The sequence below is a fragment of the Lepidochelys olivacea genome (assembly GCF_965140295.1).
Source record: "Lepidochelys olivacea isolate rLepOli2 genome assembly, chromosome: 18".
Taxonomy (NCBI): Eukaryota; Metazoa; Chordata; order Testudines; family Cheloniidae; genus Lepidochelys; species Lepidochelys olivacea.
In genome coordinates this window covers 21,985,398-22,000,229 of record NC_140428.1, presented here as the reverse complement: position 1 = coordinate 22,000,229, position 14,832 = coordinate 21,985,398, and the positions used below count along the sequence as shown (strand labels likewise).

Sequence of the window (14,832 nt, the reverse complement as noted above, 5' to 3'; positions counted from 1 at the left end):
TTGTGGCCGCTCCAGCCCTCCCTGCCCCAGGCTCCCTCGCCCCACCCCCTCCAGGCAGATAGCACCGCACCGCCAGGGAGTATCGGCAGAGCTCCGAGAGGGTGGCTCTCACCTGGGTCAAAGTGGGACTCCACAATGACACGGACCGTGCTGCTCTGGCCCAGGTCTCGCACCCGGATGCTCTTGAAATCCTTCTTCACATCGGAGTTCCGGAAAAGCTCGTCCAGCTGGTTGGCCAAGGGGGAGAAACGTAAAGCAAGGGAGTCGGACTGGGGCACGGACTTAGGGTGCCCGCGCCTCCTTTCGGCCTCAGGAGCCTGGCCTACCCAAGCCCAGCAGTCCCTGTTCCCACATCCCCACCTACTGGGTTCCATATCTGAGCCTCTGCTTACTATGAATAGGAGCAGCAGGATTATACTAGCGTGCTGGCCCTAACTGAGATCGGGGGGCCCCTCTTTGTGCCAGGCTCTGCGCAGACACTCCCGCCCCCCACAAATGAACTCGCACCCCCTCCTCCATTGTGCCAGGTGCTGCACAGACCCCTGATCAAGATCAACCCCTTCCACCCCCTCCTGCCCCACATTATGCCAGACACCAAGCAGAGCCCCCTGACTGAGATCAGGCCACCAACATTGTGCTGGGCAATGTGCAGACCCCTGACCAAGATTGGGACCCCATTTTGCTAGGCATTGAGCAGACCTGACTGACTGAGATCAGGCCCCTGTTGTGCTGGGTGTGACACAGACCCCTGTCCGAGATCCCCCCGACACCTCCCCTCCCATGCCGGGCACTGTGCAGACATTTGGGGAGAGAGAGAGAGTCCCACCCTGACGAGCTCACCATGGACGGCAAACAGAAGACAGACAAGGGTGGGGAACAGGGAATATCTGTATGCCCACTTCACAGGTGGGGAACGGAGACAGGAAAGCCAGATTTACTAAGGTATTTAGGTGCCGAAAGACGCAGATTGGCACCTACCAGCATTTTTAAAAGCACCTAAGCCAGTTCGGTGCTCAACTCCCACAACCCACTGAACCCCTAGCTACATCTTTAGGCACCTAAATACTTCTGAAAGTCTGTCCTTGAGAGTTGGAGCATCTCGCACAGGGTCACCCGGGGAGTTTGTGGCAGCACTGGGAATAGCTCCGAGTCCCAGCTCAATGCCTTAACACAGGCTTCCATCTGTCCCTCACCCCGGCTGGATCCAAGCCCCGCACTCTTTCACTTCAGCCAGAGGGCAAGGACACAAGTGTGTCCTAAAGGAAAGGGTGTCCATGGGGTTCTCTACGCTAGGGAATTTCCTCTTCTCCCCGCCCCCCACCCCAGATAGGTCCTAATATCTCCATGTGTTAAAGGGGCATACCAATAGCCACGCAAACACGCCAGTTGCTAAGGGAATGAAGGATGACTGATGCACAGGCCCGGGTTTTAGTCTTGGCTCAGCCACAAACATACTACGCGACAAATGACACCTACCCATTCTGTGCCTCGGTTTCCCCATCTGTAAAATGGGGGTGATGAAATCTACCCCCTGAGAGGTGGCGAGGATTAAGGTATTTTGAGATCCTCGGATGGAAGCCTCTATCGCAATGCAAAATACTGTTACATGTAGCTGCATGAACCCATATGCCAAGTGCACGTCTACTTATGTAATTGTACCAAGCACTTGCCAAATTCCTAAGTACCACCCGGACCAGCGTCTGAATGCTGACTACGTTGGTTCCATTCATATGGATGCTGTGCATTTGCTGTGCCACACAGCAGTCTGCAGCACGATACTGCTCCTCTGTCTCACCCGTTGCCTTGGCCCCGCCATCTATGGGGCCAAGCGCTCGCCTGAGAGCTGGCAAAGGCAGAGGGAGCGGTGCGCTTGCCGCGTTTGACCTTTACAAGTCTCGAAAAAGCAGGGAACTGGATTTACAAGCGCGACTTCCCGAGGTGTCTGGGAGAGTCTGGTGGAGCTAAGCATGGAGCAGAGACACAGGGCTGGGACAGCCGCTTTTCTAGGGCGTCTTTCATTAACACACATACACTTATAGCAACTGAGAGGCCCAAAGCAACACCCCTTAGCCAAGCGGCCTCACGCTTCCGATCCATGGAAGCTCTTGAGCTTGGGGGTTTTCAAAGTTTGCTTCCAACGTTGGGGTTTAAGCCTCTCTCTAATTATAACAACACAGAGCAAACTTTATCCGAGGATCTCAAAGAACTTGACATAGGCAGCAAGGTCTTATTGTTCCCATTTTATAGATAGTAACACTGAAGCACAGAGGAGTGTGTGCACAGGGGAGTGTGTCTTACCCAAGGGCACATGGGACTCCACTGGCACAGCCAGGAATATTAGCCAGGTCTCAGACCAGTTCTCCCATCCACCAGAAAGCTCTCCCCCACTGTATTAACGCTAGGAAAGTACATCCCAGTGAATGCGCTCTGGACACATTCCAGTGCCAGGTCTCCCCATTAGCCGCTTTGCCTCACGTGGAGGGAGTGGGCAGAGAAGGGTTGCCATTGGAACACTGTCATTGCCACAGTCAGGTACCTTGTAGACACACGGCAATGCTGAAGGGGTGCGTCGGACACATATTCACTCAGCGTGTGTGAGATCCCCGGGCCCACTCAAGGCCAGTCCATAGAGACAGATGAGCCCCGTTGCTTGCAGCAGTTAAGAGAGATTCTCTGTTAGCTCCCGTGTCAGAGGCGTGTGTTCTTGGAGCCAAAAGCCACGAGTTCTATTCCCCACGTGCTGCACAGGGCTGTTACATTTACCCTCGTAGAGCAGCTTAATGAAGGATACCTAACCGTCACACTCTGAGCCGAGGAGGATAGTTCCTCCCTTTCGCCAAATGCAGGGCCAATGCTCCCAGGGCAACCAACTCACCGCGCTCTCGATGCTCCTGGCCGTTTCCCCAAAGAGCTCTGATTTGGGGTCAGCCATCTCAGGTGTGTAGAACAGCTCCTGGCCCTCCACCTCCTCCAAGATGAGGACTCCCTGGAAGACTTTGGTGGCTATGGGAAGGTGGGGCAATCAAAAAGAAACAAGACAGACTTGTTTAGCTGGCTAGCTGGAAGGGGGTTGGCAGCAAACAGCTGAGCGGAGCGTTCAGTCCCTGGCGGGGGTGGATGGTAGTGTGTGGGTAGTGCCAGGGCTTGGGTTAGTTTTGATGGCTATGGAGGATTAGTATCTGAAGTTGCTGGAGCAGGTGGGTCAGATGGCAAAAACCAGGCTAGAGATGGCAGCTTTTACCATACGGTTTCCTCTGAACTCTGGCCCGGATAGCAGCCCCCCTGGACCGGCTGGGTAACAAGAGAAAGACGTTAGCCAGAGCAGGACACAATCAATAAGGCAGGATCAGATATGTGCATGCAACACAAAGAGGCAGCTGAGGGAGTCCATAGGTAACCAGGTCCCCTGGCAAGGAGAATTCCCTGGCTGGGGGAGGGAACCGGGGAGCCTGTTTGTAGGTTCTGGGGATCTGTAGTCTGACGCTTCCTGCAGGGTTCCCACCAAGCCACCCAGAAATCAGAGGAAGGGGGCGGAAACAGCAAGGAGCCCTGCAAAGGGGGACCCCTCCCGCCCCCAGAGAGCCCCATGGGGGTGCACAGGGAGCTGCAGGAAGCAACCCTCCTGGCACTGGCATTAGTACATGGAGGGATTGCACCCCCTTATGGGGGTGGGGGTACTGTACGCAAAGAGAAGGGGGCATCCCACTGGAAACCCCACCGCAGGAAGTGTCGGGGGGGTGGGGGGGCACACCAAGCAGAACCTTGAGAGAAACCCACCTGGAACGTGCCTGGGGCGGGGAACAGGTTTGCTAGGCTTGGGAGCAGGACGACAAGGGCCCGTATCAGGAGCATGTGCTTGGGGCTCCGGAGATGCGCAAACCGCACTGAGTGCCCCAGTTCTCATGCCTTCCGGACACAGGACGAGTTCAGAAGGAAACTCTCAGAGTCTCTCACTCAGCGAGACAGGAGCTGCACAGACTGGTGACAGCGGCGCCTGCTGCCGGGGGGCAGAACACGAAGGAAAGAGAAGCTCCCAGGAGCCTTGGCCGTAACCCCACACGGCCATGGTAGAGACACTGAGCCACCGGCTGCTCGCCGGAAACCAGAAGGTCATTAGCCAGAGATGAAATGGAAACCCAGGCAGCGCCCCTTCTCTCCTCGCTACCACCAGGACCAGCCCTAATCACCCCATCACGCCTCAAAACCTGGGCAAAGACACGGGCCAGGGAGGTCACTAGACCAGGCTATTTCACGTACGATAGTCCCAGGCCATGTGGGCCTACGTAGATCAAAACGAGCACCTACAACTCCAGCCAACAGGCTGCCAGTGAAGATCTGGGAGCCAGACCCCCTGCCAAACAAGCGGGCAGCAGCTCCCCGCACCAGCCGTCGCTCCGTGTAGCGGGACTGTGCTCTAGTCTAGAGGGGACAGTAGCTTTCAATCCCTTACCACCAAGGTGGAGCTCAAGAGATTTTCTGTCGCCCACCCCCCGACTCGTGGGGCAGACACTCACCCGGGCAGTTGCTTCCTTCTGCATCAACAGCTGCCGTCTTGCCATCCGAGCAGCATCCCAGAGGGGAGTTATAACACGTTGCTCTTTCAATGGCGGGGGTGGATGTCACTTGGCTCTCCTCTGGCTCCTCTTCCCCTGCATGGCATTAGGGGCCACATGGGCATGTTACAGCCCTGGCGAGAGGCAGGACCCCCTCCAACCCCATCACGAGGTGGGATGCTCCTCCAGCCCTGGCACAGCCCCGGTGAGAGGTGGGACCCCTTCCAGCCCTGGCGAGAGGTGGGACTCCCTTCCCCCCTCCGGCCCTGTCACAGCCCCGGCAAGAGGCGGGACCCCCCTCACCCTCAGTTCCTGTCACAGCCCCGGCAAGAGGCCCCATCAGACCCAGTCAGCAGTCGCTGCGCTCAGCCTGGTGGCCTGTGGGAGATGGACAGGCAGGTGACCCTCCAGGTGTTAGCAGATAGCCCTCCTCACTACTAAAGCCCCCTTGGTGTGCTGAGAAGCCCCGGGCTGAACGGGCCACGGAGACTGGACTAACATCTCCCACCATAAGGCGGCCCCTGCTGCAGGTGAGCAAGGAGGCAGGTTGTCGGTGCGGCCCTGGGGACCAGAGGCCTCCTACTTGTGCTGAAGGAGACCCTCCCTCCCCTACCCCAAGGCCACCTAGGCAACAGCTTTCGCCAGCACCCACCTCCTGTCTCACCCTGGCTTCGCAGCTCCCAGGCAGATGTTGCGACCAGCCTTTAAGGGGGTCTGGGCTGGGAGCTGCGTGGTGATGCTACCACCACGCCCTGGCACTGTGATCGTTTGGGCAGCACCAGCTCCATGCAGGGCCCGCCAGCCAGAACAGCTGCTAAGGAGGAAGCAGAAGTGGCGGGAGCAGGGGCTTGGAGACCACACGACGGCAACACGATTGAACCGGAGCAGAGGGCACTTACCAGCAGAGCCAGCCCCGCTGGCTTCCTGGTCCCCACTGATGCCCAGTTCTGGGTCACCGCTGCCTTCTGCGCTGCCAGACTCTGAGTACGCGGGTTGGGGGGTGGCCAGGACCACAGGAGCGGTGGAGAGGGGGCGGATGGTGGTCCTGCGGATCCCCTGGGTAGTCCAGGTGGTGGTAGCTGGCCGGGCAGTGGTCAACCGTACCGTGGCAGGCTGGCTTCTAGGAATGGGCCTGGCTTCAAACAGCAGGGAACTCGTGGCTGTCTCCGTGGGGTCAGGGGCCCGGGTGGTAAGCCTTAGAGGTGGGGGGTGGAGGAGCTTGTCCAGGGGCAGCGTGGGCAATGGCTTGGGCTGCACGGTGTGACTCACGTGGGTGATGGATTCTGAAGGAGCAGCAAGAGGAGGCGGTTAGAGGGACGGACTGGACAGGAGCCATGGATCCCATCCTCTGGGAGGCAGGGCTGGGTCTATGGGGAGGGACAGAGGGAGGCAGTCAGAGATCGTGCCCAGTGGCATAATAAAATCACAGAAACGTAGGACTGGAAGGGACCTCAACAGGTCATTTAGTCCAGTCCCTGCACTGAGGCAGGACTAAGTATTACCTAGCCCATCCCTGACTGCTGTTTGTCTAACCTGCTCTTACAAACCTCCCATGATGGAGGTTCCACAACCTCTCTGGGCAATTTGTTCCAGCGCTTAACTACCCTGACAGTTGGGAAGTCTTCCTAATGTCTAACCTAAATCTCCCTTGCTGCAATTTAAGCCCACTGCTTCTTGTCCTGTTCTCAGTGGATAAGGAGAACAATTTATCGCCCTCCTCTTTGTAACAACCTTTTACGTACTTGAAGACTATCATCAGGTCCCCACTCAGTCTTCTCTTCTCTAGACTAAACAATCCCAGATTTTCAATCTTTCCTCATAGGTCGTGTTTTCTAGACCTTTAATCACCTTTCTTGCTCTCCTCTGGACTTTCTCTAATTTGTCCACATCTTCCCCGAAGCCTGGTGCCCAGAACCGGACACAATACTCCAGTTGAGGCCTTATCAGTGCTGAGTAGAGTGGAAAAATTACTTCTCATGTCTTGCTTACAATTCTCTTGCTAATACATCCCAGAATGATGTTTGCTTTTTTTTTTTTTTTTTTTTTTTTTGCAACTGCATCACATTGACTCATATTTAGTTGGTGAACCTCTATAAGCCCCAGATCCTTTTCCGCGGTACTCCTCCCCAAGCAGGCATTCCCCAGTTTGTATTTGTAGAATTGACTATTCCTTCCAAAGTGTAATACGTTGCATTTGTCCTTATTGAATTTCATCCTATTTACTTCAGACCATTTCTCCAGTTTGTCAAGATCATTTTGAATTCTAATCCTGTCCTCCAAAGCACTTGCAACCCCTCCCAACTTGGTATCGTTGGCAAGCTTTATAAGTGTACTCTCTATACCATTACCCAAATCATTTATGAAGATATTGAATAGAACTGGACCCATGACAAATCCCTACGGGGCACCACTCAATATGCCCTTCCAGCTTGACTGTGAACCATTGATAACTACTCTCTGAGTACGCTTTTCCTACTAGTTGTGCATCCACCTTATAGTAGGTTTGTCTAGGCTATATTTCCCTAGTTTGCTTATGAGAAGGCCATGTGAGGCAGTATCAAAAGCCTTACTAATGTATCACAACTACCACTTCCGCCTTACCCACAAGGCTTGTTATCTTGTCAAAGAAGGATACTAGGCTGTTTTGACATGATTTGTTCTTGGCAAATTCATGCTGAACGGTACTTATCACCTTATTATTGTCTAGGTGCTTAGTCATGCCGAGAGGAGTGGGCTAAGCACTGCCCATATGTGCCTGTCCGGAGTGGTAGATAGGGGAGAGACTCACCATGGCACTGCCCAACATGCTTCACCTTGATGACCTGCCCCTGCCGGCATGCAATGGTCTTCAGCTGGCACTGGTCACCATAGGTCACACCGTCAGAGCCACAGACCTGGGAAGGGCAAGGGAGAGTGGGGGCAGCTGGAGAGATTGGAGAGGCAGCTGGAGAGATTGCCAGCTCCTCTCATCATCCCCTCTGTAAAGCAGAGCCCACCTGAGACATGGGTTTCTCCTCCCCCCACCACCCATGACGCAGGCTCCCCCCGTGCAAAATAAACCTCCCTCTTTAAATGGTCAGTGAAGGGTTAAAGGCCAGGGAGACTCCTGTTTGTGTCTCACTGCTGGGAGGAGACACTAGGAGACAAATCCCAAAAGGAGGAGCCCAGAGGCACCCTGTGAGGCTATCTGAAAAATCCCTCCTTTGACACCTGGCAACATATCATCTCTCTCTGCACGCTGAGCGGAGCCGGACTGCCTCCTCCTTTTACCTTGGTCATGTTGGCCTCCACGCACAGCGGGGACGGGCACTCGCAGTGGGCAAAGCCACTGACCTCCACGCATGACGCCCCGAACTCGCAGCTCATCTCGCGGCAGGACTTTGGCGCAGAGGGATCTGAGGGTGAGAGGAAGGAAAAAGACGCACATGCGGGTGATACACATATGAGGTGTCCCTCTACTCCGGTCGTGGATGCAAAACAAAACACGTCAGCAGAACGCAGTGGTAGCCGCGTACCTGTTAGCCAGTACATCGTAACTGACCCAAGATTTCTTCAGAAAGGAAAAACAGCCACTGGCTAAGTGGCTTCCTCGCCTCACCTTTCTCGCAGCCGGTCATCCCCAGCTTGCTTCCATTGGGGCACTGGTTGCATTTCATGCCGGTGATGCCAGTCTTGCAAGAGCACAGTCCAGTCATCTGTTCACAGTCGTCACGCACCGAGCCCACCGGGTCGCAGTTACAAGCTTGGCAAGGAGGCAGCAGGAGGAAAGGAACAAACATTGCCACGTTTTAGAACGCGAGCCTTCCCCTTTTTGGTGCCTTCCACCAGAAGAGCTGAGCACCTGCGCATGCCAATGAATTCAACTTCCCTACCCCCCTGTTGCATTAATTTCAATAGAATAAACGGCCCCAGAGTCAACAATTAAAGCCTTTGAAATGTACAGTGTTAAATAAGGCTTGCATTTTAAGATTGTCCCTTACTCCCTTCCCTTTTAGCCGGAGAGAGTTTTTAGAGGGAACACCCCGCCTCCCACCCGCCATTTGACAGTCTTTTCGATGGTATTAAAGACAGGAATAACTGTACTTTCTGAGGAAAAGGGAAGAAGTTAGTTTAAATGGGCTGGAACTGCTGCTGATGTTGTTAAAGTCTGATCCTGTGTCTTGAAGACAAACCAAGGCAAACCCACTTCAAAGGGGAGAAAAGAGAACAGCAAAGATGAGAAATGCAGCTTCTGCCTCTGGCTCCCTTGCAATCTAACTGCCGGAAAAACCCAGGCACAGCACACACTGTCCCTCGGAGACCTGGCAAACTTGTACCAGCATTGGGCTGTTGAGGGCATTGCCTTTAGCTGCCTCCCTGGTCACAGTTTTAAAGTAGTGATGCAAAACTGGCAGTCTTGGCTGGCTAAGCCAGACTCTGATTAGCCAGAAGGAAAAGGAGAGGGAGAGGAAAGAAAAGAAATTCAGTGGGGAAGGACAAAGTTTCCCTCCAAAGTCCCTTTTGGGGATCCCCAAAGGGGAGTGATGGGTGGAACACCCCTTCCTCTCATTATTTCGTCCACCAGTTCAGCTTAATTCCCTGCATGCCAATTTGGGTCCATTGCTTTCCAGTCTCATACTTCTCCCATTTACCAGGCATGATCTCCTCACAATCCTTGAGTTCTGCCAAGGACATTTTGTTCGGACTAATTCAGTCTCCCTTTCGCTAGGGGCAGAATCAGGAAAAGAATCCAGGAGTCCTGATTCCCGTACTACTCTCTAATCCCTACACTGTACTTCCCAAAGGAGGAATAGAACCCAGGCGTACTGGATCCCAAGTCTCCTGTTCCTACCGTTAGATTCATGGAGCCTCATTCTCTTTAACACTAAGGTCACTTTGGTAATTCCGTTTACCTTAACTGCAAGTCTCCACAGCCAGCACTGTGTACAGGGCCCTTATGGCAAGTGAGAGTCTGGCCACAGATTCTAAGGTGAGAAGGGGCCATCATGAGCATCTAGTCTGACCTCCTCCATAGCACAGGCCAGAGATTATATCCAGTAATTCCTGCACTGAGCCCATATCTTGTGGTCGAGCTAGAGGGGATCTTTTAGAAGAAACATCCTATCTCGATTTAAAGACACCGAGTGGTGGAGAATTAACCACAGCCCTTGGGTAGCTGTTCCAATTACCTTCTCTGTTAAACTGGCATCCTATTTCCAGTCTGAACTTTTCTGGCATCACCTCCCAGCGACTGTGTCTATCTTTAGACAAACACTAACTCCCAGAGTCAGGAGTGGAACCCAGGAGTCCTGACCACCCAGGCCTGTGCTTGAATCAACAAAGCTTCCTGCATCCTGTTTAACTGCATGTCGTCGTAAAATGTGAGCTTGCAATCCCAGAGCCTGAGACTCATATTCAATCCCTTGACCTAAGACCAGATGGAAGCATGACACACGTCTATCCCTCCGGAGAGAGAGAGTGCTATAATTTCAGAGAGTGAGAAAGACAGAATCACATCTCTACTGTCTGCAATTTCCTCCAAATAAGTCTTCTTTCCCTGACCAGTCTATCCTCTTCCCATTTGGCACGTATCGATTTTCTGGCTCGTGTCTCCAATGGAGCTTGAAATTAACATGGCTTTTTTTGTTTACTTCCTTGTTTGTACAGGGGCATTGCTGGTGATGTTGGCGCAGATTTGGGAATCGGCCGTGCAGACTCTGACAGGGATTCAGGGGAGCGTCTGATGTTCCCTTGCAATGGACTGGGCAGCCAGCCTGCCGAATCCTGTGCTGGACCAATTCCATGTCACCCCAGACAGTAGAGACAACCCTTTCCCCTGAGTGTGATTTCACACCTGCGTCTGATGCAGCAGCATTGGGGAGTGCTTGGCACCAGTTTGGAGACACGCTCCCATAGCGCTAGCCTCTGAGAGAACTGCAGAAATACCAAGAGTCTGGGCCCTGTATGGTGCTGTTTAAGGAGGCCTGTGCTTGGATCTCCTCCTACAAGTGGGATCTAGTTGAGGTCTGGTGCGAATCAGGTCAAGATCTCTCACTGGGAGATAGTCTAATCCTAGGTGTTTCCTGTTTTTGTGGTAGGGCAGCAGGAGAAGGGTAAACACGAGTGGTCAGTGGGTTCCTCTTCCCCGGCACCCCCCGGTACTCACGGGTGCAGCCGCTCTTGCTGTCCGTGACTATCCCGCGGAAGTTCCAGAAGCCAGGTTCACAGCGGTCGCACTTCAGTCCCCCCACCCCCGGCTTGCAGGAGCACTGGCCGGTGGTGGGGTTGCAGGCCCCCCCATACGAGCCGTAGGGGTAACATTGACAGGTGCCTGAGAGGGTCAAAGAGAGCAAACCCTCAAAGAGAGCAAGCAGCAAGGGTCTGGAATAGGAGGGGGCTTAACTTGCCTGTATGAGCCAATCTGATCTGCTCAGCTGAGGCAGTAATGCATTCCTGGGGCGGGTACCAGGACGCTGATCAATGTATCCTCCCTCTGCCCCTACCAAACCCCTTCCCCTTCAAATCCCCCATTGACCAGGGGGCCATCTTAAAACCTTCAAGCTACTCCTGCTCACTTTACTTGCATCTATCGTTCCTCTCTCTTTCTAAAATGAGGGAGGAGATCCAGAGAATGAGAGAGACGCCACTATATTCCTGGGAAGCAGGGGTGAGAGGGATGGATAATCCCATAATATCTGGGGTGAGAGGGCAGAAAGCGGGCAGGAAAGGGAGGAGAGACCAGCAGTTGTCATGTCCCACCTCCTCCACTTCCCAGGATTGAGCAAGAGCCATAAGGGGAAATCATTATCTCCAGACCCAGCTGTGTGGAATAAATAAAGTCACTCGCATCAGGTGATTACATCTGGATTTATGCTCCCGTCGCCAACTCAAGGGCAAGGGTAGAACAGAAGGGGAAGGGAAGTTGGACACAGAGCAAGCCAATCAATCCGGGTGGTTTCCTCGGGGAGCGATACCATGCGGGAATCCAGAAGGAGGGGTGAGGCCCCAGCCAAGGCTGGGGGGCGGTCACTGACCCAGAGGATGACGATTATAATTTGTACTGCAGGAACACTTAGGAGCCCCAGTCACAAAACAAGACCCCACTGTGCAGGGTGCTGAACAAACACAGAACAGAACGACAGTCCCTGCCCCAAGGAGACAAGAGACAACTGGTGCATACAGACAGACCCATGGCGTAGCACAAGGAATCAATGGGACCATGCCGTCGGGGTGGTGGGGGGCGGGGGAGGGAAGGAGGGGCTTGCCACACCTGCTCTCTAAATGGCTGTCCAGTGTTTTGCAGGCCCAGAAACACTGGCACTGATTTACCGAGTTGCTGGGGTTGGGGTGGGGAGTCAATCCCCATTCTTCCCAGGCCCCACCCCCACTCCACCCCTTCCTCCAAGCCCCCACCCTGCCCCGCCTCTACCTACCCCACCTCTTTTCGCCTCCCCCCGGCACCTATGCCTGGAGGCAAAGAAGAGTTTGCGGAAGGACAATGAGGTGGCTTTGTGGGTGGTTATGGGGAACTCTGAGCAAGGGGCAGCCTGGGGGAAAGCAGGACGGGGTTCCTTTGAGAACCTCACGAGTGGGCGATGAAGGCTGGGATCACTGGCTGAGCAGAGGCGGAAGTCAGCTTGCCAGCCCAAGTGGTGCCATGCGCTGGCCCCTTTGGGCTGAAGCCCACCTGCGGTGACCCCGCGCCATGAGAGCTCTGCCGCGACGAGGGTGCTGTCAGAACACTGCTGCTTATTAAATTATACGGCACATTAAATGATGCTAAATCCCCATCAAGCGTGCATTAGCCAGGCCCATACATGGCTTTAACTATATTTCCGCAGTTTAATGTGCTTTCCTAACAGTCGGTCACAGCCTCAGCTGTTAATATAAGGCTAATGCCTTTCCGAACATGCCTTCTTTGAAAGCCCTGACTCCAGTAATTATTTAATAAATATTAATGACGCATTCATCAACGCAGCCTCCTGAGAAGCAGAGTCACCTCTCAGTCAGCCCTGGCGTGGGCTGTCAAGGATCTACGGGGCGGGAGGATGTGGATCTGCCTCGTAGTCTGGGGCCAGGGCTGGAGCCAATCTGTGCCCAGCTCAGCCCCAGAACTAGCCCCGAACTCCCTGCAAGACGCCCTCGGGAAGGGCTCACCGCTGGGAGCACTGAGCACCCTCAGCTCCCAATAACGTGGGGGCTCAGCCCCAGGCCAGCTCAGGCTCTAAGAAAAGTCTGTTCCCATCCAAAAATGGGACAGGCGGCGGAGCAGTGCTGATAACCGTCTTTGAGCTGCCACCTGGCGAGCAACCCAGAGAAAACAAACAAGGCCACCACTTGCCAAGGCCTTCCTGAGCTTGGCTCCACCAGGAGCCAGCTGCCATCTGCACAGGCCACGAAAGCTTGCACCGGGTTCGGTCCTTGCCCAGAGAGGGAGGGAGGTTTGGGGCATCCAGTTCAGAGCAACCCCCTGGCATTGCTCCCCACATAGATTTAGAGCAGCTTGTGAACCGGAAGCGTATAGAAAACGAGAGGCGCTGGGAATTGAGAAGGCAAAGGGGGTGCGCTGGTCTCTCTCTGTTTGTGGGTGGGTGTGCTCCAGACTGCGGGCTCTGGAGACATCTGGAGGCTCTGGTATGTCTAGTGGAGGAACTGGAAGGAGCAGCTATGCTATGGGAGAGCTTCTCAGCCTGGGGGTTGCCAACAGACTTTTGGGGGAGCTTCTCCCCACCCTCCCTTTCCCATGGCTAGATGGGACGGAGACTCCAAAACTTCTGTTACAACCTGGGAGAAGGGCGTGGAACAGGCGAAGACCCCCTGCTCTACAGGGTCAGGCAGAAGAGTAATCCTCTGTAGAGGAGGTTTCCCCATTATCTGCCGTCTGGATCTCCACACTGTCCCCGACAAGGGAGTCACAATCCAGGACCCCTTGTCTGTTACAAGAGATTCCCCCCAAGCCCCACGGTTCACTCACTTGGGCAGCCAGCTGAGCCCACGCCGAGGGCCACGGTTGTATTGTCTGGACAACATCCATATATGGTCTGGCTGCAGTGCAGAACCTGGAGTGGCGGGGAAGGCGTTCCAGTGACTACGGAGAGAGGGAGGGACACAGGTCACACCTTGGGCAGACGGGGAACTGTAACTGGGCTACAGCAGGGCAATATAACAAATGCATGGGATCCGGGCAGATGTGTCTGTCCATGTCCTCCCTGCACAAACACCCTTGGTCTCTGCCCTGCATTAGGGCAGGGACACTGATTCCAGGCCCTCCCCAGTGCAAGAAGTAGCATGCAAACAGATGCACAAAACGGCTCAGCTGCTGCATTGGTAGCAACAAACTAATGCTGGCCCTGCCCGCAATGCAGGCTGATCCAGCCGTGGTCCCAAACGCAAGGCGGAGGAGCCCCCTATGCTGCGGGGAAGGGAGCAGCTGAAGGCTGATGCAGCCCCTGCTAGCCCAGGGTCTGAATCCCCGCATTGGTCAGCGTGACAGAATACTAGGAGACCAGAGCTGACCCAGTACTCTGGTCACTGCAGTACTAGCCAGTCCTGCCCTGGAGTATCTTTAATTGAGGGGGATGGGTGATTAGGCAAGAGGCTGAGGAGCTAATGAGAACAATCCCATCAGCTGGGAACAGTTCAAGGACAGGAAGGAAGTGCAAGGGGGGAGGCTGGCAGGGGCCAGGGGATGCAGAATCCCAGGAGGGTGAGATCTTGCCTTCTCCCTCCCTGGAGAGCAGGCTAAGGGGGAAGTTTACTACTGATTGCATGTGGCTGCATGAGGCTGTACTGGCGACCTGGCAGAGGGGACCCAATAAATAACACATGGTGTTTATCAACTCAAAAGTCTCCAGCCTGTTTGTGGTGACCCAAAGGGCAGAGGAGAAGGGACTCTGTTGCCGTCCCAGACAAAAGGCAGAGGAGCATGGGATGCCATGGGGCAGGAGCTGGCTAAAGGCCAATACCTGCTCTTGCCCGGGTCCGAACCTCAGTGGGGACTCACCACGGCAGGCTCCTTGGCTGGTGACGTAGAGGTCCTGGTGTTTCTCGCAGCGTGTCTTCTTGAGCTCACACTCGTTGGCATAGGACACACCATCAGAGCCGCACACCTGCTCGGAGGATGGGTGTGGGGGAGGAAGAGAGATCACTGTCTGCAGCCTCCAATGTGCAGAGAGCTGCCTCCCCATCTCAGCAATGGAGAGCCCCCCGGGGTGCCCCCATCCCCAGGCCAGTGCTGGGCAGGGAAGCTGGAATTCTGAATCCGGCACTAACCAATTCTGCCTGGGTGGAATAACGGCTA

General features: G+C 54.7%; 1 protein-coding gene across 5 annotated transcripts in view; it reads right to left on the bottom strand.

Annotated features, from left to right (window-relative positions):
- AGRN (agrin) overlaps positions 1-14,832 on the bottom strand; it is a 221,845-nt gene that overhangs the window by 29,994 nt on the left and 177,019 nt on the right. For all 5 annotated transcript variants that reach the window (XM_084651717.1, XM_084651719.1, XM_084651718.1 and 2 more), the window contains 10 exons: positions 14,536-14,641; positions 13,507-13,620; positions 10,699-10,863; positions 8,152-8,295; positions 7,824-7,948; positions 7,342-7,447; positions 5,453-5,836; positions 4,515-4,649; positions 2,876-3,003; positions 113-227 (listed from right to left, as the gene is read on the bottom strand). In XM_084651717.1, the coding sequence (XP_084507843.1) occupies positions 113-227; positions 2,876-3,003; positions 4,515-4,649; positions 5,453-5,836; positions 7,342-7,447; positions 7,824-7,948; positions 8,152-8,295; positions 10,699-10,863; positions 13,507-13,620; positions 14,536-14,641 (1,522 nt within the window). The remainder of the gene's footprint in view (positions 1-112; positions 228-2,875; positions 3,004-4,514; positions 4,650-5,452; positions 5,837-7,341; positions 7,448-7,823; positions 7,949-8,151; positions 8,296-10,698; positions 10,864-13,506; positions 13,621-14,535; positions 14,642-14,832) is intronic.